General features: G+C 44.6%; 1 protein-coding gene across 1 annotated transcript in view; it reads left to right on the top strand.

Annotated features, from left to right (window-relative positions):
- The window catches only part of PHLPP1 (PH domain and leucine rich repeat protein phosphatase 1), a 142,950-nt gene extending 129,914 nt beyond the window's left edge, over nucleotides 1-13,036 (top strand). Inside the window, exons 13-17 of the mRNA XM_065052560.1 lie at nucleotides 752-882; nucleotides 4,505-4,609; nucleotides 5,528-5,722; nucleotides 7,881-8,109; nucleotides 10,017-13,036. Of these exons, the coding sequence (XP_064908632.1) occupies nucleotides 752-882; nucleotides 4,505-4,609; nucleotides 5,528-5,722; nucleotides 7,881-8,109; nucleotides 10,017-11,147 (1,791 nt within the window). The 3' untranslated portion in view covers nucleotides 11,148-13,036. The remainder of the gene's footprint in view (nucleotides 1-751; nucleotides 883-4,504; nucleotides 4,610-5,527; nucleotides 5,723-7,880; nucleotides 8,110-10,016) is intronic.
- The last annotated feature ends 11,885 nt before the right edge of the window (nucleotides 13,037-24,921 follow it).

Below are 24,921 nucleotides of genomic sequence, written 5' to 3'. Positions count from 1 at the left end.
GATATGCAGCTTTAAATTATATTTGTTTGTGGATTTTGTCATTCTAATGCACTTGTTGTAGCTAATTTGTCCTTAGCTGGTGGATAGCCAGCAAGTTTCTCTGCTGTTTTGCATCATATTTTTTCTGAAACATTTAAGCTTTAATTTTTTCACTCATTTAATTGACTTCATATTTAAATGAGTCCATCTAAGATGACACAAATTAAAACCATGTTTAAAACTGCTCCAATATTTTTTCCTTTCCCCTGCTACTCCTCCCTTGCACATGCATTCATAACCCTGCTTATTTTAATATCCCTCGATATATTCTAAATTCCTGAAAGTGTGGTCATATTCGTGCTGGTTTAAACTGACTTCAAAGGAAGGACTGCTGTGGCCAGTGGCTTAGGCACCCCAACTGTATCTCTGTTTCTTTTGTCTATTAAAAGACTGGCAGCTGTTTTCATCGGTAACACTTAAGTACACTGACTATCTTTGTGAAGAGCAGACAAACATTACTAGTTTTATAACAAGATGACACCTGGCAAGAGATGGAAATGGAAGGAACATATTTCTAGGTGTCCCAGACATCTGGTAATATGGCTAAACGCCATATGAATGTCTTTTGTAAGAACCACTTAAATGAATGGTTGTAGGTCTCGGCCGCAGCTTTTATTCTTCATGAAGCATGCACTGATATATTTAATCAAAACTTGTATCGTCTGGATGACAGCTGAATTGTCTTGCTTCTTTGGCTGCTTTCCTTTTGCAGTGTGTGGACCTAAGCTGCAATGAACTGAGTGAAATCACATTGCCTGAAAACCTGCCTCCAAAACTGCAAGAGCTGGACCTGACTGGAAATCCCAGATTAGCCTTGGATCACAAAACCCTGGAGCTGCTGAAGTAAGTTACCTTACACAGCAAGTGGGGAACGGGCAGAACGACTCCTGTCACCAGGCTATGACAACACCACAATACATGGAAGTGTAAATCTCTTTTAAGGAGTGTGGCTCCTTGTTAGCAGTGGATCAGAAAGTGACAGATTTTATGGATATGTCAGAAACTGATGCTTCTTTAAAGGGGATGACTTTACCCAATTCAGTGCAATTTCTTTCAGCTGTAACTCCTGAAGGGGACTAGTGATCTGGTATAGCCACTATTGGGCCAGTTTGATGTCCATTTTACTTCTGACATTAGATTAAAACAAAATACCTATTTTATTCCACCGTTGGGATGCCAGTCAGTGCATTTTTTTGCTTACATTCATCTGCTTGGGTCTGTCTTCGCCATTATGCTGCTTTTTACCTCTTCACGTACCATTTCTTGTTAACCTTCATACCTCATTGCTTTTGTCCTACGTAATATAGATTTATTTTTTTAATCATATTTTAACCTCTCCTGAAGACTCACATCTCCCACTCTGCTTGCAGCAAAGCTGCTTCCCGTGCTTTGGGACGCTCTCTTTCCTTCCTGTCTACCTGTTTGTTTCCTTCCTGTCTACCTGTTAGTTTACGGACTTAAGTGTACTCCGTAACCAAAATTTGCCAATTGCCTTGTGCCTCCTGCAGTGCGTTGGTTGGGAAACTGGTACTAAACCAAACCATCTGTGGACAGTGATGCTGCCTTGAGCTTTTATGTCCTGAAGGGAACTGCATCAGCTCCAGGTTTCCTTCTACATCTATTTGATCCTTAAATATTGAATGATTCCAAGAAGGGATAATTTACTTTTTAAGGGTTGAGCAGTTGTTTAGTGTTGTTTGCTTTTAAATTGTTGAGATCAGACACTGGAGTAGTAAAACTCCTCTGTTGTGCAAGCAAGAGAAACTTACAGTGTGAGTTTGCTTTTAAATTCCATCAGTGGAGTTTATACAATTTAAATGGAAATTTGAATAATGATGAGTTTGCACAGATAAAAACAAGAGTCCATTTTCTGCAGCAGACAGTGAAAAACAGTGGCGTTCCTGTATTCTAAGGGTGGCTTCATTGTATACAGGAAACCTTCCTGAAGAAGCAGTGTGTAATGTTGCTCTGGTTGATAGGGTAAAAAAAAAATAAGAAAAAAATTATATATATATATATATACACATATATATATATGACAAAGCTAATTGAACAGCGTCAAAACTGAAAGTGAAATATAAACTTTTCTTGTGTATAACCCAGCAAACAAGATGGGCAAGCCAGTCTCTTGCCACTTCAGTATCCAGGAATTATGCCCTATAGCAGTATTGTACTGCTATAAAAATTTAAGTCCTAAGTAGCAGAAGAGTAAGTAGTGTGGCCCAGTTACACACGATACTTTCACTGTCATGTGCATTGTCTTTAATTCACAGAAAACTTTTTTCATCTTGTTGTGTGTATTTTGTTTGATTTGGTTTTGTTTGTTTGGTTTGGTTTTTAATCAGTTATTCTTAAGACCTCAGGCCTTTTGTCTTCCCTAATATCCATTAGCCACAATTGGGTGTTCCAGGCCCACTGAGAGGCTTCTTGGTGCCTGTACTGATACACTACACTGACTTCTACAGTATATTGCTATAATTGACTGTGAGGGAGGAGGTGCTCCTTTCACTTGCTTGTGGGTTTTTTTTGTGGCAAGTGCAAAAATACTTGTACACTTGGTACTTTTTATATCTTCCTTCTGCATGTGAAAGGCAGCTCTCCATCTGTGTCCTGGCAGGATTGAGGCAGGTAGTAAGTTGATTTGTATTCTTAGTACTGGTGAGAAGAAGAGTCCTGTCATGCATGCTTGCTTTTTTAATATGTATGGAGATCTTAAAGGAGGCTTGCATGCTGGGGAGGATGTTGCCAAGTGATCCACTGGATGTAAGAATTTTCAGTAGCAATTACAATGAAAAAAAGGATGGTGCTCCTTTGATTTTTTAGGGAAGTACATCTAGGTCAGTTGTAACAGTCATTTTAAATTAGAGGGGAAACAAACCATGCTGACTGTGGGAGTCTTAGCCCATCTTCCCTGCATAGGATGTGCTGCTGGATATCATTCCTTTCCGGGCCCACGGTCTATTTGTAGTGGTGCCACTGAGGAAGCTGAAAGCAGCGCACTGAGTTGGCTTTCTTCACTGCTGGGAAGCCCTGAGACAACTCTGGGTCCTTGACTTGCCCAGGAACCAAGGGTCAGTCAACCCGGTTAAAAAAGAAACAAACAGAAAAACCCTTTTGATCCAGGCTCCTCTGTCCTGGGAAATAAGTGCCTTGTATGAGCAAGCTGTGAAGAAAGTGTGTTTGCTCATGTGTGTAGTGGTTTGCAAGTGGAGACAGAATTAAAATGCCTGCTACTTTAGAAGAAATCCAGGTTTCCAGTTTGATTTGGGGTCAGATAATCTTCTCTTAACACTCATGGCAAAATGTTTGCCTCCTGTTTGCCACACAGAAGGCTGCAAAACCAAGGGCTTAAAACACCGGTGGTTCTAACATTATTTATGTAATTTGTTTGCTTTTAATCTGCCCTCACTGGTGTACATCCTGACTATTAGCGTAAAAATAAATAGAACTGGATGTGACAGTACTTGGGGTTATTTGAGGAAGGCTGTGCAACGCTGAAAAGACTTTTCTGTGTGTTCAGGTCAGGTGGGGGTTTGGACAGAGAGAAATGAATGCTCAGAGTGAACAGTTAGACCTTTCTGCTTGTGTCCTTTTATGATTCATTTGGTTCATGAAAGGTTCGTGTGCCTTTGAAGTGTCTGCAGCATGTGGGGAGCTCACTTTCCTGCCTTTGGAAGAGAGCTGTGGGGAGGTCATCTCTCCCCAGCAAAGCAGGGCTCTGAAGAATATAAACAGAGAGGGCTGGGCCCTTTTTAAGTCTTCACTGTGCTGCGTGAGATATTTGAAGTTCAGACTAAAGTCTGTGTTGGTAGTAAATTGGAGGGTTGAGGATCAAGGGCGTCAGTAAAAATTGGACTGTACAACTGGAGAGGCAGAAGGGCCGCACTCATTTGCAGGACCACAGGCTGGCACTTGCAGGATGAGGAGGGAATGGATTTCTGTTTGTGGGTATTTTCATGGAAAGCTGTTAATACATGTTGCTGTTCCTGAAGACTGGTTGTTGTTTTTTTCATTTAGGAGGTGATGTGGGTCATACAAGAGGCTTCATTTGAGTACAATGAAAAGAGCCCAGAGGCTTGTTGTTGAAATGAGTAGGAGAGATGTATAAGATAAAAAAAACCACTCTCCTGTACTGGCTTTCATCAAACTAGGGACAGATTTACCTTGTATCCCTACTGGGCCAAGTTGAAACAAATAGCTTAGGGGTGAGGGCAGGAAAAGAAAAGCTGGCTGAGCAAAACAGTGCAGCTGACACCCTCATAGAGGCTCGGTTATTTACTGCTTTTTTATTCTTTGTGTACAGACACGTAAAAGTTACCATTTTCGATGTCCTCCTTCATTTTACTCTGTTAAGTATATTACTGAGAACTGGGAGCGGGGAAAAAAGTGGCTGTCCATCCATTTTAAGCTGAATCATGTCAGGATTTCAATCCATCGCATCTTCCCATTTCCTTTCTCCTTGCAGCAATATCCGTTGCTTCAAGATCGACCAGACCTCGTCCAGCGATGCTTCGGGGGCGCCGGCGGTGTGGAGTCACGGTTACACAGAAGCGTCGGGCGTGAAGAACAAGTACGACCTGGCGCGGTTTTTGTTATACGAGCATCCCAGCAGCAGAGCACCTCTATGCTGATACAAAGAAGTCCTTTCAGTGAAAGTTTTGGGGACGTTTTGGGCCCCACAAAGGCAGAGGCCATGCCATGACTCTATATTTGTATACCAGTCCGCTGCCTGGCTCTCAACTTTGGTCTTTGTTAGGGAAGTTGCTAAGATACAAGTGTAACCGACACATTTTGTCTATGCAAGACTCCAGTACTTGCAAAAGATCTGAGTGCTTAAAAGCATTTTCCTCTTTGCAAAGCTTCTTTATCTTCAACCAAAGGATGTTTACCAAGCAAATCAGAGGTACTAAAGGAAGAGGCAGAATGGCCAAAACTCTGAATATTCATAGTGTGCAGAGCTGGTGTGACTAAGGCAGCACTTGACAAATAGTGTACCAATAGTCTGCTAGTCTCTGTGTTGCTGGCAATGTGATGAATCTTTCTTTGTTCCTTAAATACCTTTTTAGAAATCTTCAGCTACCTAGGTTTCCATAGCAAGTGCCAGCAAGCCTTTCCTTACTGTTAACTGATTTAACACACAGCCTGGTCATCTGCATGTTAATTCACAAGGGTGGCTTTTGGAGGAGCAAATGCAGTTTAAACTGGTGTTTTTTCAGAGATACTTTTCCCCCTATTTCTACAAATAAGGCACGTGTTGACGTGCTGAAAAGGAGGGAGAATCTTCCAGTATAGTTCTCTCCACATCTTAGAGCTTTTGGTGAGCCTGACTCTTCTCCATGGCTCAGAAAGCAGTCCTGAAGTGTTTGTGAACAGGAAAAGGTTAGAAATAGCTATCAGGCCAGGCTACATCTCTCTGGTCAGAATGACAAGATGAGAAACCAGTAGTGGGAAACAACCTTGGTGTTCTCCTGCTTTGTTTTTTCCCTAGGCTGTGTGTGGCAGCACTCTCAGCCAACAACTTCTGCGACAACCGGGAGGCACTTTATGGTGTTTTTGATGGTGACCGCAACGTGGAAGTGCCGTATCTGTTGCAGTGCACAATGAGCGACATCTTAGCAGAAGAACTGCAGAAGACAAAAAATGAGGAGGAATACATGATCAACACTTTCATCGTAATGCAGAGGTGTGTCATGGATCTGAAGCCTTTGTTACCTTGTGTATGCTCATTGGGCAGTTGTTCACTTTCAGGTCAGACGTCTGCTCTTTTCCGTCTTCAGAAAAATGTGAGAGGGGAAAAAGCCTTGGTATTTGGCTATGATGTTTTCTTTTATTGCTTGTTCAGTGAATATTGCCCTCTGTTCCTTTCAAGTGTGGGGAGAAAAACCCCAACACTTCCCTACCCAAACGAAAAAGAAACACCCCACCTGCAGAGTTACTAAATGCTCATGACCAAGTGGTGGGTGGAGGCTTACTCATATCTGGTATCTTAAGTCTTAAAATTCATAATTGGCTGTAACCAAATCAGTGGTATGAATCTGTTGATCATCTTTTAAACTTCCTCACTAATACTGGCTGCAAAGTCTGGGCTGATCTTTTCTGTTTCTCTGTACCAATTCAGGTTACTTAAGGCTACACAAATATTTAAAATATGTAGTCTGGCTCCTTAGAAACTTCTATCTCCTGTCATCCCTTTGGCCTTTGAATATTATTTGAGCAGGACCCATCCAAAGAGATTGTGACACGATAGCTGTGAGTGTAATAGTAGCTCTGTGTAGTGGTTTGGAAACCTGCATGCGTGCTGTTCTTGACAGAAGAAGAAACTGTGCCTGGAGAGACATGGCACAAAGGAGGAGTACAAAGGGAACTGAGCAAAGGAGAATGAAGAGGTCAGGGAAACAAAAGAGAAAGCAAATAAGCAGCCTAGAGACTGAGGGAATGGATCAAGTTAAAAGTATCCTTTGGAAAGGAAAAACACTCGGGTTCTGCTATTGGGAAGGATACAGAAGCAGCAGGACGGTATTGAACCTTAAAAATGCAAGAGAGAAAATGCTTCCTGCCCATAATTGCTTATAACAGTGCCTCAGGCTGGTAGCTGAGAAGGTGGTTGCCATATACTTAAAATATTCAAAATACTAAGGAATTTTAGTATTGAAAGTGCTTATTAAATGGTTTTGTTTTCTACTAATGCAATTTCACAGGAATGCAGCATTCCTGCAAAAAGCTGCTTGTTTGTTTTCTTTTTTTTTAATTATTTTTTGGTCTCAAGTCAAAATAAGCTGATCGCTTCTTTGGAGAACCAGAAATAGTATTCATCCCAGTTGCATTTAACCATTCATTGAGGATTATTACAGATGATATGCAACAGTTCTGAAGTATATTGTTAAAAAAGTACATTGAACCCTGGTTACAAACTTATTGGTGCATTCTCTCCCCAGGATTTTGAATCAGAAGTTCTTGGCAGCTATACCTAGCCTTACTAAAAATTTTGGTAACCTCTATAATTAGCTTTCTAATTACTGTAGTTCCTAATTACTATGGGACAAGGCCCTGATAAACAAGATACTGGGAAGGAGGGATGATTTTTCGCAGTCTGGTATTGAAATGAATGTTTTTCCATAGGTTTTTTTTCTTTCCTCCACTATGACCCCTGCTAAAACAACAGGCTTAAATATTTCTAAGAACCTATTGAATAGGTTAGTTACTGACAGGATAAATGAAAAGAGTGCCTTCTTACAGCGGAGTTAGCAGCCACTCTGCCTTTTTGGTCATCATTTGATACTTTAAAGAGCATTATTCTGAAAACATCACAAAACAGTGAACTTCTGCCTTCTGGTTTTGCACAAAAGTAAGAGTTTTTACAGTTAGAATTACTATTTTAATAAAAAGTTCTGTAGCTTCAGAAGCCAAAGAACCAGATGCATAATATGAACCACCTTTTTAAGCTGTAGCTCTACCTGCTTAATAGTCCGCAGTACTTTTCTAACCCTCTCTGTTTGCCTTAATCTCACATTTAAAGCAAACTTCTTTAAGATACAGAGGAAGAGAGACAACTGTGCAACTCTTAAAAGTGCAAAGATTTTTTTTTTTATTGTTCTAAAACTGAGCAGATTTGAGTATGTGCATATGTGTGCATAAGACACTGCCTGAGAGTTGCACGTGATTTCTCTGCAGTGCTGCCGTGGTGTCAGAGTCTTCAGTGGAGACTTTTGTTTCTGTCCGAATGATCCAGTAGAGTCAATGCCCTGAGTGCTTGTGCTTGCAGAACAGCGGCTGTTTCTCCGTAGTACCCGTGACACTTGTTTTCCAATTAAAGAACAATCGTTGTTTTGTTTAAATTCCAGGAAACTTGGAACAGCTGGACAGAAACTTGGAGGTTCTGCTGTCCTTTGCCATATAAAACATGATCCCATGGACCCTGGTGGATGCTTCACACTAACCTCAGCAAACGTGGGAAAGTGCCAAACCGTCCTGTGCCGGAACGGGAAACCTCTGCCTTTGTCCCGGTGTTACGTGATGAGTTGCGAAGAAGAGCTGAAGAGGATTAAGCAGCATAAGGCCATTATTACAGAGGTTAGAGAACAGTTAGGGACTGTTGAAACTTGCAGCTTCCTTGGCGAGTATTTGCACAGCAATGCATGAAATTACATGTCAGTAACCTCTAAGAGGTTGGTGTTAGTGCCAGGGGTTCCACAGTTGCACTTTTCATTTCAAGGTGATTCATGTCATACAGTCAAGTTATCATGCAGTCAAGTTGCTTTTCCCTTCCATTGCCAGGCTGGTTTTTGGTTAGCTTCAGAGGGTGAGCTACTGTGAGCATGTTGTGTTGAAACAGGAAAGCCAAGACCCTCCTCCTTAAGGAAAGAGGAGTTGCTGCATTGGAGCTGTCATGAAGAGCCTCTCCAATTGACAAGGATGAGAGGGCAGAGCCCCTGGAGCAGTGCCGTCCTTCCCTTAGGAGACTCCCTGCTCTGGCAGACTGACTTTACTGTCTGAGCTGCTACGTTCCCAGAACTGCCCTTTGAGAGGCGGCTCTCAAAGAGAGCACTTACCCAAAAAAAACCCCATCCTGTGCTCAGCTGAACCGTGAGAGACGAGAGGAGTATTTGTTCCCTTCTTACAAGCTTGAAGCCACTGCTGTCAGTTTTGCTTTGCCTTGGATGACGCATGCACAGAAATAGATAAATATTGAATCCTCTTAATGGTGGAGTAAAGGGCAGAAAACTCACTGCCGGGTGCCTGCGAGCAGTGTGTGTGCGTGTGGAGTAAGTCATGTGCCTGTTGATCTTGCCAGGGAAAGGTGACAACTGGGATCTCAAACGTGACAAGTTGGAAGGGAGTCACTCCAACCTGGCATGCATCACGGAGGCATGCTTGTTCTGTTGTTTCATAGAGGAAAAGGGAAACTTCTGCACTGGGTCTTAAGATGACTCACTGATTTCATGCACGTTGATGGCTTATCACTGCTGTCAGCCTTCTAATGGGGAAGTTAACAAGCCGACAAGGTTTTTTTCTTCTGAGTGGTTTTAGAGGGGAAGCTTTTTTAGTCTTGTTTCACTTTTCTGTGGTTTTCTGCTTCATAATAACACCTACAGTCATCAGCTGGACCAGATGAGTGTAAATCCTCACCTTTGCTGTTCTTCTTGAACGAGCAATTAGCAAGGTGCAGCTAGCCCCAGAAGGCTGATGGATAGCCAGGCTTGCTGTTTCAAACACTTGCTCTGCTTATTCTGGCAACTTGGAGTCTAACCAGGACAGAATCCTGGGATTTGGCTGTGCAGGGATTTACATTTTTACTGATGTTTTCCCTTCAGATATTAATCCTCCTCCCCTTGAATGTCATATCTAAGTGGAAACGTAGTAAGTAGTTGGGGCGTGGAAAACATTGCACTACAACTCAGCTGGCTGAGAAATGCAGACTTGTTCTTTGCTGCATTTGACTTGCATGCTTCATTTAAACTATTTTTTTTCTAAATGAACTTTTGTTTCTGAAGTGATGAGCCAAAATGAAACCTATGATTGTTATAGCTGCAAGAGAAGAGTCATAACTGAATGACCCGCCCCTGTATCAAGTGGAGCTGTGTGTGGCTTTGCCCTGTATAAAGCCAGATATCGTGGGTGGAGGAGGGATAAGTCTGACTCACTGGTAAAACATTAGTCCAGTTGGCTCTCGCAGCTGCGGGAGCAGAATAGATGGCTCCTTGTTGCAGACTTCTGCTTTGTTGGTCTGTGCATAGGTGATGCTGATGACAAATGAGTTGGGTGTAGGAGTTGTAGCGCAGGGTGGAAACCAGCCATTGCTGTGCTCTAATCCCAGCTCTCTCACCTCCTTACAAGTCGCTTTGCTTTTGCATTTTCTCGTCTGTAAATGGCAGTGTTAGGGCTACTGCAAAAACAGCCATTGCTAAAACACAAGGAAGTGCAGGTGCTGTGTATCCTTGTCTGCTTTGTTTCAAATTTTCTGTCCTTTCTAATTTCAGGATGGCAAAGTGAATGGTGTGACAGATTCAACAAGAATCTTGGGGTACACCTTCCTTCACCCAAGCGTTGTGCCGCGTCCTCATGTCCAGTCCATCACCTTAACTCCACAAGATGAATTCTTCATTCTGGGGAGCAAGGGGCTGTGGGACAGCCTCTCGATGGATGAAGCAGTGGAGGCAGTCAGAAACGTGCCTGATGCGCTGGCGGCTGCCAAGAAGCTTTGCACTTTGGCCCAGAGTTACGGCTGCAACGACAGTATCAGCGCTGTCGTGGTTCAGCTCAACGTGACTGAGGACAGCTTCTGCTGCTGTGAACTTAATGGGGTCCCACCCCCCAGCCCGGGCATTTTCCCCCAGTCTGTCAACGTGGTCATCAAGGACAGGCCAACAGATGCACTTGGGATGCCGTCTTCCAGCAGCGGCATGGCTTCGGAGATCAGCAGCGAGATCTCCACCTCCGAAATGAGCAGTGAGGTGGGGTCCACAGCCTCCGACGAGCCTCCCCAGGTGACCATGAATGAGAGCAGCCCGGCCTACCCCGGGGAGCAGCGCTGCATGCTGCACCCTGTCTGCCTGTCCAGTTCTTTCCAGCGGCAGCTCTCCAGCGCCACCTTCTCCAGCGCCTTCTCTGACAACGGCCTCGACAGCGACGATGAGGAGCCGATCGAGGGGGTGTTCACCAACGGCAGCCGCGTGGAGGTGGAGGTGGACATCCACTGCAGCCGAGCGAAGGAGAAGCAGCTTCTCCAAGCACCGGTGGAAGCCAGTGACGAAGGTATCGTCATCAGTGCCAATGAAGATGAGCCTGGCCTCTCCAGGAAAGCCGAATATTCTGCCACGGGCACAATAGGGCGTCGACGGGGCAACGGTTCTGTGGCACCACAAGAGAGGAGCCACAACTTAATTGAAGTCGCAGCAGATGCGCCACTCCGAAAAACAGGGGGCTACTTTGCTGCTCCAGCACAGCCGGATCCCGACGACCAGTTCATTATCCCACCAGAGCTTGAAGAAGAAGTCAAGGAGATTATGAAGCAGCACCAGGAACAACAACAGCAGCAGCAGCAGCAGCAGCAACAGCAGCGGCAGTACCCGATGGACCACCTGGCAGACTATTACGATACACCACTATGACCCACTCTGTTCACTGCTCAGAAATAAACTAATGAACAAGGAGACTTGAGTGTGGGACCCAGTGGGCTCACATCACAGCAGGGGTTTTCCTTATCCTTTTCCTTTATATACTTCCTTTTCCTTATCCTGCCACTACAGATAACTGCAGCTTTTCAGTTTGTTAGGTTTAATATTCATCGACTTTTCTTCTAGAGATGCTTGACTGGTAAAGTTTAAAATAGTTAACCTTCCCTTAACATATCAAGTGTAAAAACAAACAAACAAAAATAAAAAAATAATAAAAAGGTTTAATATATTGCTGAGAAACAGATGATGATGTAATATTTTTTAAAATGGCTTGTTTGTTTTGTTTGAAAAGCAGGGCAGTAGCCAGTGCTAAATGATTTAAGTAATATTGTAATACTGTATTTCTTTGAGAGAAAAGGCTTTTTTTGGTCTTGAAAATGATAGACATTTGTAGAATATGGAGACTAACTCCTAGGAGTTGCTTTACTCTTTCAGGTGACTTAAGTCACTGAGATCCACTAATTTTCTCTGAGAGAACAGTTGATTGGGAAATTCCTGTAAATAGCTCAGTGTTGTATAGTGATGCTTACATGTTTTGTAGCCTTAGCATTAAGGACACAACCTGAAAAACTGACCTTTTTTTCTTAAGCGACTCTGGGCCATGGTCATTGAGCATAACGGACTGAGTGGCTGTGTACAAGTTAGCTAGAGCTGAGATGGCGTAGACCATTTAAAGAAACCCACTTTTTCCTCCAGTCTCTTTCCTTACTTTTACAGACACGTTTTGTTTGTGTTCCTTACTGCTGCCACAACCAGCATGATTGTATAGAGCTCATTTGCTGTAGAACATTTACATACCAAGAGTTATATTAAAGCCGAATGCACAAATGAACATGTCATAATTTTTGTTATAATAAATACGAAATTTACACCTGACATCCACTTTTATGTCTTAATAGCTGAGCAGCAGCTTTCAAACAGTAGCTTGCTGTGGTTCCAGCAGCGGGCTGCTCAGTTCAAACCGAGAAGTGTTGAAGCCTTTTCGGCTCGATCATGTTTTTACACTAACTGCAGAACTAGAATTCAAAGGCCATACAAAATGGCCTTTAAAAGATACAGAACAACTCTCTGAGGAATTGACTTGTTTCTTTGTTTTTCTTCTTTCTCGGTACTAACTCAGCACTATTGATTTGCCCTTCGCCACAGTATTGGCAATGCCAGAAGACTGAAGAGGAGTGGTGCTCTGGCTCTGTCCCACTGGGACTGAGTGACTGAAGACAGAAATGATGAAGGGATAATACAGGTTAAGAAAAGGGAGAAAGAAAACACTGGATGCAGGGAAAAGAGGGAAAATATAAAGAGAAGGTGGAGAAGTGAACTCAAAGCTACCTGCATAAACTCAGATTTGCTCCAGTGTGTTGAATGAACATGAGTTCAATGGCAGTTTGACTTTGGTGGCAAAAGGGCATTTTTTGTGATACCTGTGGGAAGGAGAAACACCATTTTTCAATATCGCCTGCAAGCAACTGTTCCATTTTAATTGTCACTCTTTAAAAAGCTGAATTAGTGTGCGATCATGATGGTGTCTTGCTCCTGCTTGACATTTGGTCTGTATTTTGGGAGAGGACCGTGATTGTCCTGATCTGTCCTAGGATGAAATAGCCAAGTTAGGACAGGATGGCTGTTAACAAGAGATTTTGAGTTTCTTTTCCGTAAGTAATAACAAAAACAGCGGAGGAGCAAACATGAAAATACTTGGTTTGGTAAATGTTTATAGTACTGCCTACTGTAGATCTAGAAGATTGTACTTTATTGTAATTTGAGCTTCAAAATATTTCTTTCTTAAAGAAAACTCATTAAATAATGTATTTAAACAACAAGAAGTTTATGGTTTATTGCCTGGTAACTCTTAGATGTTCTTTGGTGAACTGTTTGTACATTTTGAATTTTGTTGAGTGATTAATTTTCCTTGGTGTCCTTGCCAAGTGTTATCTTTTCTGTTGAGATGTTGCTTGAGGCTGAAGGTCATAACTAGCAAGGACACCAGAATGGCCTAGGCAAGCAATTACAAGTTTAGGGTTTCCTGAGCAAGCTGGAAAATTATCTGTACCATTAAAAAAAGGGGTTTGAGGAGGTGGGTGCAGTTCTCTTCCATATAGCACCCATGGCTCGTGAAGCAGTTAGTCTTGCTGCTGCCATCTGTGGTCTCTATTCATGGTAAGGTGCCTCTGCTGTATGTGTGGTACTCTGGGGAGAAGAACGGAGCTCAGAGTAGGGGTGCAAACCATTTCACATGAGCTGAAGTTCAGCCCAGTGCTGAGAATTGTCACTCCCTGCTGTCAAAGAATCGTAGAGTGTCCTGAGCTGGAAGGGACCCACAAGGATCATCGAGTCCAACTCCTGTACCTGCACAGGACAACCCCACAGTTCACACCATGTGTCTGAGGGAGTTGTCTGGCCTCTTCTTGAACACTGTCAGGCTTGGGGCCGTGACACCTCCCTGGGGAGCCTGTTCCAGTGCTCCACCACCCTCTGGGGAAGAACCTTTTCCTCATGTCCAACCTAAACCTCCCCAGCACATCTTCCTGACATTCCCTCGGGTTCTGCCACGGGTCACCAGAGAGAAGAGATTGGCGCCTGCCCCTCCTCCTCCCCTTGTGAGGAAGCTGTAGCCCCATGAGGTCTCTTAGTCTCCTCCAGGCCGAACAAACCAAGGGACTAAAGTGTCCCCTTTTCTCACGTGAATAGGAGTGTATGCACGTGGGCTTCACAGAGGCTTTCCCTTTGTTTGGAGGACAAACGGCAAGATCTTCCCAGCCCCTGTGGCATTAGCAACTTGCAGGCAATAACGCAGTTTCTTTCCTCGTGCCCTTATCTTGAAGCATGGATGGTCAAAAGTGACAACCCGCCCAAGCCTGCCCCTTTCAGCATGGCACCTTTTGTAAAGTTAGCGATGGCATTCCGGAGTCACAGCTTCTGTAGCGTCAAAGTGACAGGATTTTGGCAGCAGAGCTGCACCTTTGGGTTTCTAGTCTGCCTGAAGAAGACATGCGCGTTAGTAGCCTGTCCAAACAACTCATAGTGCAAAGGACTGATGTGTTTGTAGGGGCTTCTTCATCCCTCTGCTGGGCTTTCTGTAATGTGCTGAACTACATCAGTGGGTTGGATGGCTGCGAGCATCTTTGGAAAGTAAAGCGTTTGTTTTTAAACAAGGGCAAAAAGGGTATTTTGTCCTGGCTTTAAAACGGGACTTTGAAAACAAGATACACTTTTGGCATATTGTGACTTTTCTGGACATCTCTGTCCTCTTTCAGAAAAGGGGAGAAGTGTGTTCTTGTGAGGACTGAAGCTGCAGTTACTGATTTCAGTATGTGATTTTATGATACAGTGCATGGTATATTTTACACAATTATGACCAGTGGGCAACTGTCAGACTCAGAGAAGTAGATTTGTTTGTAGAATTTGCTGTAGCAGGCATAAAGGGTGGGGGATAAAAAGAAAGGAAGGCTGTTAGCTGGGGAAAATGAAGACCCCCTATTACCTTTCTAATCAAACTTTCCGTGCCCTTTGAAACCCGCTGATGGCCACATCTGAGACAACCAGTAATGCGTGAACAGGAGGAGGTAGGTGACTGTTGGCAGAAAAGTGACCATATTCACATTATTTCCTGAAACACAGCTTTAAATAGGAAGCTATGGTGGTATTGAGGAGTAATTCAGTTGCTTATGTGCTTGTATATGTGAGCCTTTTTTGCTGCATAAAACCCTTTTTCTTGCATTCTTCCATAGTGCTCTAACATACTGTGTCTTGTTGTGCACGAACAACCCGCTGGTGTTCTGCTTGTGCATTCAGCACGTCACCATCTTCTTTGGGGTAACCAGTGCTGTGGTGGTGTTGCCTTCCTCTGGCTTTACTGCTCTTGGAGTTGGCCAACTGTGTCCATGTAGGTTGTCTCCCTCACTATTGCGGAGGGAGCTGCAGCACCATGTATGTTCCCTTTTAATCAGCATCACTAGCCATCGTGCTTACAATTCATGTGCATAATTTTCTAATAAATTCTATGTATTTGTTTTCTTAAGTGATCTCACCACTTTGGAAGCACATGCAGGTGTGGGGGGTGTTAATGAAGTGTCACACATACCTTTGGAGGTCATTTCTAAGAATTCTGTGACAATCAGCTGTCCTTTAGTGATTTTTTTAAGTATCTGGGCTCCATTTTGTGTTCAGAGGAATGGCCTTTCAGTCACTTCAGCCAGCCCCACCAAGGCATGTGGGACAAGTGGAGTTTTATACGGAAAACTGAGTCCTCCATTTCTTCTCCTGTTTTCTTGGTAAACAATTCTGTTGTCTTCTGCTAGTGCAGGTAAAACCTCATTCACAGGAACAGTTGACTTCTCAGATCATGCAGATGAAGATGCTCATTTACTCATATAGTGTAAATCCTAAACAGGTGAAGGTAACAGGGAAGTGTGTGGCCACATCTGATAATCACTTTTTCAGGTGGAAGGCAACACTTGTTTAGCCCAGATGAAGTAAAATCCGGGTTCTGACATTAACAAAATTATGAGAGTGCGCAGTGGCTGCCACCCATCTCTGTTCTGGCCAGTATTTGCTTTGCCAGGTGACAGTTCAGTATGTAATGTCCCTTAGTGACCTAGCACCTCTCTACCACATCTCTGCACTGGTCATGGATGATGTCCTTCAAGTTCAGCCTTGCAGGTCTGGGCTTGCAAATACTCACTGGAGTGGGTTGGCTGGGATGACCTAGTGAGCAGGTTACTGGTCTGGGCTGCAAGAGGACTGGAACCAATTCAAGCAGAGCAGTAGGATTCAAAGGAGTAAACAGAAGAGCGACTTCAGTCTGGTCAGCCTGATTTCCCTGGGCGCTGCCTGCCCTTGATGGAAGGTGAGCTTTTCGAGAGAAAGCACTTGGGTCTAAGGGTCAGGTCCCTCAGAGCTTTGGCCGCACGGGCAGCTGCGTGGTCAGAATTTGGTGAAAAAAAAAATAGATATATAAAATCTTTTGAGCTCAGCTGGAACCAGGACATCTTGGTGTCTGTTAAATGACTCCACACTTGTTTTTTTCCCGCTAACCTGCTTTACTGTCCTGCTTTGTTAACTCAATTGACTTGCTTCAGGGCCAACTTATCGCACTATTGTTGGCTTAATGGATTTGTTACTTACTGATTTAATTGTTGCCTGCATGCCTGCACTGCTTGCACTGAGGGTTTCGTGGAGTGCTGCATGAACCAATGTGTTCCTCTGGATTGCCTGTGTCCTGGTGAGGGGTACACTGCATCCTGTGCTGATGGTGTAAATGTTCAAATGCTGAATCTAACAAGACAGCTGCTTCTATGGAAATATGAAAGATAAAATCATCTGCTGCCTGAGCTGAACTTATAAAACCCTTCACAACCTTTTCAATCAAAAGGTGGGGGTGGAAAAACCTTAAATATTTCATGGATTAAGATAAGCCCCAGGTCAGAAGCAGTATACCATTTATCTGGGACATCAGTGGGGGAGAAAGTTCCTTGTTCGCTTCAAGTCCCGCGTTTAAATTATTGGTCCCTACTTCTCACCTCCACTTTTTTATTTACATTTCCATTCCTGTTGAGTTTAACAGTTCATCCTTTAGATCATCCTTTTCTTAGACTGACAAGTTTGGATTCACCTGCAGTTGACTTGGATACCTCGTCCTACCTTTTATCTCCCACGATGAGCTAAGCTTGCCCTCTAGGTTATGACTGAGGCAAGATCTGAACAGGGCAGACGCTATCTCATCTTCTTCCATATTTTCATAATATTGCAAGCTGAAGGGAGACGCTTAATCCGCAAGAGCTCATCAGGAGCATGACAGCACTGCAGCGGTGAGGAAGCCGTCATATAAACACCGTGGAGGCATTTAAAAGACACATAGATGAGGTTCTTAGGGACATGGTTTAGTGACAGTGTTGGGTTAACCATTGGACGTGATGATCTTGAAGGTCTCTTCCAACCAAAATGATTCTGTGATTCTGTTCTATGATTCTATGATGACAACTGCAACATGACAGAGACCTGGGACGGACAGGGCTGATTGCTCCCCAGCAGGGACACCCGAGAGTAGATGAGCTCCTGAGGCTTCCTGCTGTAGGAGAACCAGAGAGCCTGGGTTCCAACCTGAGAGCCTGGGTTCCTGCGCCTTGGGCTGAGGAGAGAGGATGCAGTCAGCAGAACCGAGGTTGGGAGGCGGTGTCTGCTGGTGGGTGAGGTTTAGCCAACTCTTACTTCCCCATCCCTGCGAGGGTCTCAATTCCAGTGTCCTGGTGCTTGTCACAGCCACTGGCGCCTGTTTCACATTTTCATCTGAGCTTGTTCTTCTGTGTCACTTGTCGAAACTTAAGCAAATGACAAAACCCGGATCTTTTATTGGCAGTTCTGTGGAAGTGCCTTTAGGGGCCTGTTTTTAGGGTATGCGGGTGACTTAAGGGTCCCAGGGCCAGGGATGGGACTGTGGAGGCCTTTGGGAGCCCCTGGTGTCAGCTGGGCTGCAGCCCTGCCATGGGAGCCTGAATGCTAGAGACAATGCTCTGAGCACAGCAGTGTCCTCTCCTGTCACATTAAGCACAGCTGCCCCGAGAAATACAGATATTTTAACAGCAACATTGTCAGTATTGACTCACAGAACAGATGGAGTTGTTTTGCTAATTAAATGTATGCTGTTGGATGCTTTAAAGAAAATGAGGATGCAGAACTATGAAGGAAGGCTGGTATAGCTGAAGTATGTGAGTTGGTGACTCGTGAATAATATGCTTTTTCATTGTAATCCCTCCTAAAGAGAGAGACACCAGCACTCTGTAAAAATTAAAAAAAAATAATTTAAAAAGTCTTGCAATAGCTGCACCTGCAGTTAGTGCTTATCTTGGTCCTGAAAAACAGAGTATATAAGTAGAGCTATAGCATATATATAGTGAAGTATTGCGCATAGAATATATAGTGAAGTACTCTGCTCAAACGTATTTAAAATTGGGTGGCAAGGGAGAGCAAAACCTGCTGTGGCTTTTTGAAGATGCAAACTGATTGACGGGTGTGCCCCAGTGGCCAGAGCTGTTCTCTTGAAAGCAGCAAAGCTCCCCAAAAGCAAGCTGGGTGAGCTCTGTTGACACAGCACCTGTGCTAGGGTCATCTATCAAGGGGTGAAGAGATTATCTTGTTCTCTCACTTCTCCTGGGCAAAATTTCACCGCAGGGCTATTCAGAGTCAACCCAGGTACCAGCAAAGTCTTTCCCCAGTATTCCTGAAGTGCCTTGAAATGACAAATTAGATGAGAACATGGGAAAATGAGTCCGCAGTCCATCCTGGCCCCTCTTCAGAAATGGGGATGTGTGGGGAGGGGATCTGTAGCAAGTGACCTTGCCCTCTCTTAGTGATCTGTGGCTTGTGCTTGTTTGGACCAGAAGCGCTCTCCTTGTGAAGAAGATATGAAATGGCATTCAGGCCTTACGGAGATTTTTCTGATTAGGATCTGAGCCCTTGTATTTGGGGTAGAAAAAGGCATATGGCTGCTGCTGTCTCTGTTGAAAACTGCAAGGGCTCCCCCTCGTGTTACCGCAGGACAGGACCAGAATTGCTGCATCTTCATCCTTAGATGGTGTCGGTGAAACCTACGTTAGACATGAGGAAGAAATTTTCTACAAGGGTGGTAAAAGACTGGCCCAGGTGGTAGATGCCCCATCCCTGGAGACATCCCAGGCCAGGCTGGACGGGGCTCTGAGCAACCTGATCTAGTTTGAGATATCCCTGCTCATGGCAGGGGGGTTGGACTGGATGACCTTTGAAGGTCCCTTCCAGCCCAAAATATTCTATCGTTCTGTGAAATGAGTGCATCTTACACGGTTGTGTACCACGGTTTGCAATCATGCAGGAGCACCAGTGGCTCGGAGCCCGCCTTCAGCTGGACTGACGGCAGCGACACTGACAGCAGCCGGCAGCTGCTTCGTGCACACCAAGGACTCCCGTGCACGCTGAAGCCTCCTGAGTATCACAGTATCACAGTATGTGTGAGATTGGAAGGGACCTCAAAAGATCATCTAGTCCAATCCCCCCCTGAGTCTTAGAAGCAATTGCTGCAAATCTCAACAAAGATGCCAGGGAAGTCAGACCTGCTATCGCTCAGCAGAGCAACTGCAATGCTGCCAGGTAAAGAGATGGTGTTAAACAGCTCTCTAGTAGTCTTAGTGAACAAGCAATGACATTTTGATCAGAGCATTTGTTATTTTATTTGGACCAATAAATTTCCCAATCGTAACCATCAGCGCTGATCCATGACAGCGTAAAAATCTGAATCTCATTTAGGTTGCCCAAGGACATAGAGCCGCCTTACTGAGTTATTTCTGCAATCCAGTGGAAGGAGAACACCCTTTGAACTGTTTGTGCCCCCCTATGGTGACTAGGAATGCCTGCTAATCTTCACTTAAAAAGTCTTAAACTCATTAATTCTCTGTCTCCAGCTCTTTCAGTGACCCATTGCCTTTCATCGTTCTGTTCTGACAACCCTGCCCTAAAATATTCAGTGTTTGGGAGTCACTGTGGTGGGTCCTTCAGGCTTGCAGATTTGGGATGCTGTGGTGTGGGTGAGAAGTGGTGTGGGTGTGCAGATCATAGTACAAAGCTGTGCTTAAAATCTAGAAATCTGAGGTATGGTGGGAAGCCTGTAAGTAATGTATATGCAGTGCACATAGTGTCTTCACAGCTGATGAAATTCCAAATTCCAGCTGGGCAAGTTCAAGCTCTTAACTATCTCCTCCTGCACTTCAGTTATCCATATTTATCTTGGAAGTCAGTACAGGATAGCAAAAATTCAAGGTTTTCTTATAAATGCCTAAACACCTCTTTTATACAGCTTGTCTTGTAGTATTGAAAGTAACATATCCAAACCACAACTGAGTTTTCCTAAAGCCTGTTTAAAACATACGGACCTTACCTGTGCATGTCTGTCTCGTGAGCCTTAGAAAAACTACCTGTAAAACATGGGCAAGTGTTTCCCTCACCTGAGCTCTTCAACACATCCCGAGAGTTTTGGAAAGTCCAGTAGCAGGTGCAGGTCTGTGAGCGAACGGCATTGCTGGAAATTGATAGATCATTTGTAGTAACGAAGGGCATCCTGTGACTTGCCTGTTCTGCACTGTCACACGCCAAAACCAATTACATCAAATGCCCCGACAACCCACAGACCTTGCACGGAGTCTTATGTTTTATTTATGATGGGTGATGGTGAGCAGCTGTGACAGCTTTTATGCTGTGCTGGCATCAAGCTGCTGCAGTAAACTGAGCGCCACCTTTTCTTGGAGGTGGATGTCATGAGAGAGACGAGTAACGACGAATGTCACAGCTGTCATAAGCAACGTGGTCACAGTCCCCTTCAATAACGTCCCTGAGTCGCGAAAAAGGAAAAGGAGACGCACAAGTTCTGCAAATGTAATGGAGAGATCAGAGTTGCCAAAGGTCTGTTGTTATCTATAGCTTTACTTAACTTACAGTAATTGTAAGCTGTGGTGGAAAATCACCAGAAGAGTAACATTAATGAAGATAAATCTGCGCTGGGAGTAAAATACATGGATTACTAAAGAACAATTTCCATTCAGACTGTTCTTTGGTACTCTAATCCCTGTATGTATTCTCATCACTTAAAAGCAGTTTCTCATGTAAAATGAGATCCCAGCTTTTCTTAACACTAAGCCTTAAATTCAGTTTCTGCTGTTGCACAAACCGTTTGTGTCACTTGTTGTTTCTCCACATGGGATACGCTCACACTGTTTCAAAGCACTAGTGGGAAAAAGCTCGAATCACAATAAAATGTAATATATTCTGGGAATGTTGTCTTAAACACATGAAGAAATAAGAAAGCTCGTTGTTTATGCTTACTTGACCATTTCCTTCCTGCAGATGGGTACAAAGGTTCCTCCTCCTTACAGCTGGTCAGCAGCAGGAGAGCAATGCCCCAACATAGTGCTGGGTGTACAGTTCCAGGTAACTTTTACATTTACCAGATAATTCAGTTATGTTAAGCCTATTTGGAGGAGTAAATATCCCCTCTCCTCTCTGGCCTAACCCTCCCAATTTTGCTTTTCACGAACAAGACACCTATATCTTTGAATGCCGGTTTGCTCTGTTCTGGATGAGATTTCCCCCAGACCAAACTACTTTTATGAACTATTGTTTGAATAAAGGAGACATTCAGGAAAAGCGGTGCTCAATAGTACACAGTCCACCATAATGAAAATGTCATAGAAGTTTACTCAGTGGTGGGATGCAGAATCAGTGTGTGGGGGGTGTGTGTTGAGTTTGGGGGGCGGGGGGAGGCGTGTTTGTATTTTTTTGTTGTTTGTTTGTTGTTTTTTTTTTTTTTTTAATACAGTAATCGTAAGTATCTTCTGCCCTTTGTTTCCCTCCCATAATTAGGGCATGGAGAGACACTCTGTCGAAGAGAGATTGTTTTTCTCCAAGGCTCTTCTGTGCGGAGGGGGATGGATCCCTTTGTGGATAGTTAATGGCTGGTGAGCTCAGCTGGAGGTTTTGCTCTCAGACCGGCTAAAGCTGTTTGCTCCTGTGTTGAAGGAGACAGGTGTAAATTGATGGTTTAAATCCAAAGGAGCTGGCTGAGAGTCTTGTGGGGTAACTGTGAGATAAAAGAGCTACTCAATTCACCCCAGCACCTTGCACTGGTCACCCATCATGTGTGGTGGGGCTTTTCTCCTGTCAGGCAGCTCCAGCTCACCCTGCAACCTGCATCCATTCCTTCGCATCCCCAAGAAATGGGATGGTGGCCATTTTATTCCTCTTTTTGAAGGTTCCGAATAAGCCGGGCGTGCCAAAAAGCTTCCTACTGCACCACTGGTGGGGCCTCCAAGGCTTTTAGGTGGAGAGAGGCCATGCTGTCTACCCACAAGACAATCTCAGGGAAGCACAAGATTTGATATTTGCTGTCGCTGTTTTCCTCACAGCTGTTGATAAGCTGATGATGGTCACAGTGGGCAAGCTGGATGAACCCTGCAGCTCCCTCTCACCAAAGAGAAGAATGGAATGGAATGGAATGGAATGGAATGGAATGGAATAGAATAGAATAGAATAGAATAGAATAGAATAGAATAGAATAGAATAGAATAGAATAGAATAGAATAGAATAGAATAGAATAGAATAGAATAGAATAGAATAAATTTTGGTTGGAAGAGAACCCTTAAGATCATCGAGTCCAACCATAACCTCAATCTGGCACTAAACTATGTCCCTGATGGTCTCATCTCTACATCTTTTAAAGCCCTCCAAGGGCTTTCCTGGGTAGACTGTTCCAGTGCTTTACAACCCTTTCCATGAAGAAATGCTTCCTAATATCCAATCTGAACCTTCCTTGGTGCAACTTGAGGCCATTTCCTCTCATCCTATGACTGGCTACTTGGGAGAAGAGGGACTGAGGGTGATGGCTGTGTGTAGTCCTTTGGTTGCAGGTGACACTGGGCTGCGAGGGGCTGCTTCAAAGCAGTGGAGAGAAACAAGTGAATTTATTTCAGTGCTGGCCCTGAAGGTTGATGGCAGGCAGGGCACATGTGCATGCACGGGGCGGGCAGCAGAGAAAGGCTAAAAGAAATGACAGGGCTGACAGGAGCCGTCTTCCCTCCCTTTGTTTACTGGTCTAATTGTGGATTATTGTCCTGTACTAACTAGCAGTCCCTGTGCAGAGGTGACGGTGGGGCACGGCCATCTGCAGCAGAAGGTGGGCAGGCTAATCTGCCCTGGAGGGTAGGACCACCTGCAGTGGCAGCTGGGGACGACAGCCTGTTGCAGCCTCAGTCATCTGTGTATGCCAGAAAAATCTTTGTATTATGCCTTCCCAGCTTGCACAGTAAAGATTTTCAAGTCAGCTACAGGCTACCAAGCGTGGTCTTGTTACAGACAGGGGGGAGGGTTGCATTGCTCTGATGAGATGTGGCTCACCCTTCACACCCAGGGAAAGGAAAGCTTCCTCTTCCCTCCCCTAATCCTCTGAGAAGTATTTCTGGGATTTTCCCCTCTCCCACACTTCCCTCCCTGAAGGTGAGGTGAACAGCACTGATGTTTGCTTCCTCTTCACTACTACTTCCTAGTGATCTTTTTTTCATGGTGTCAAGGAAGGAATCAAATTTGAGGCATTCAGGAAGCTGGCAATGCCTGAGCCCTCACAGGGCTTGGGCTTTCTTTGTGGTCCCTCTGCTTGCAGTGCTTCAGGACCTCAGCAAGTCTGTGGATGATGCCAAGCTGAGTGGCGCGGTTGGTACGCTTGAGGGACGCCATCCAGAGGGACCTGTCAGGGTCTCAAGGCTTTAGAAGTTGGCCCATGCAAACCTCATGAGGTTCAACAAGGCCAAGTGCAAGGTCCTGCACCTGGGTTGGGGTGACCCCTGGTATCAGTACAGGCTGGGGGATGAAGGGATTGAGAACAGCCCTGTAGAGAAGGACTTGCAGGTGCTGGTGGGCGAAAAATTGGGCATGACCTATCAATGTGCACTTGCAGCCTAGAAGGCCAATTGTATTTTGGGTTGCATCAACAGGAGCATGACCAGCAGGTCATGCACATTCTGTCCCCCTGCTCTGCTGAGACCCCACCTGGGGTCCTGTGTCCAGCTCTGGATCCCTCAGTACAGGAAAGACATGGGCCTGTTGGAGAGAGGACAGAGGAGGCCACAAAAATGATCAGAGGGCTGGAACAGCTCTGTTGTGAGGACAGGCTGAGAGAGTTGGGGTTGTTCAGCCGTGAGAAGAGAAGGCTCTAGGGAGACTTTATAGCAGCCTTAGGGTACCTAAACGGGTCTTATACGAGAGATAAAGACTTTTTACCAGAGCCTGTAGTGATAGGAAGCGGGGTAACAGTTTTAAACTAAAAGAGACTGGATTTAGATTAGCTATAAGGACCACGCTGGAGGCTGCAGAGGTTGGAAATAGAAGGGCCTGGTGTGTGCAGGGAGGCAGCTGGGTGAGGAGCTGAGAGAACATGACAGGGACCAACTGGGTGCTCAGGGCAGTGAGCGGGTCCCAGGGGTCTCCAACCGGGCGCCTGTAACTGGCAGCTACTTTTTGACTCTTCCTGTGAAATGCATAAAATTGCTCCTGTCAACAGGAAAGGGACCCAAAGTGGATTGACTGTGGGGAACCCAAGTGTCCGAGGGAGGAACGCTACAGCAACAGTCCACAGCGAAACTCTGCACACCTTTTTCTAAAGATTGAATTAACTTGCAAGAAATGAAGCCTTTACCACACACACAAGAGAAAAAGAGACAGAATCGATGCTCACAGAGGACTGTTGCTATTGCACAGTGACAGCAGGCAAGCATTCAGAAATGAATGGGGCAGAGCAAGAAGGACGGTCATTAAAATTCACATTGAACAAGCATTCACATTTCTGTCTGCAGCCTTTTCTAATCTTTCAAACGTGTCACTTCAAGGTGCTGCTGCTTTGTTGTTTAAGTTAATAACAGTGTGTCATCACGTAACTAGACGTGCATTCGAAATGAGCAAGATGCAGAGGCTGCGCAGGGACAGGCGTGCAGGCAGAAATGCGGAGCAAGTGTGGATTTAGCCGCGTAACAGGCTTCCCAGCCGGTCACTGCAGACCAGTGAACGTCTGGTTTGGGGCAAAGAGGTGGAAATCGAAGCCTTAGTTTCATGACTCTATCACTAGAGTGAGTAATGGCAAGTTTGAAGAAAACTCTCCACTTTCACTCATGTCTCCTCATAATGCTATGAAGACTGTTGATG

This window comes from Columba livia, chromosome 2, assembly GCF_036013475.1.
Source record: "Columba livia isolate bColLiv1 breed racing homer chromosome 2, bColLiv1.pat.W.v2, whole genome shotgun sequence".
In the NCBI taxonomy this organism is placed as follows: domain Eukaryota; kingdom Metazoa; phylum Chordata; class Aves; order Columbiformes; family Columbidae; genus Columba; species Columba livia.
This window is presented reverse-complemented; position numbering and strand designations above follow the sequence as displayed.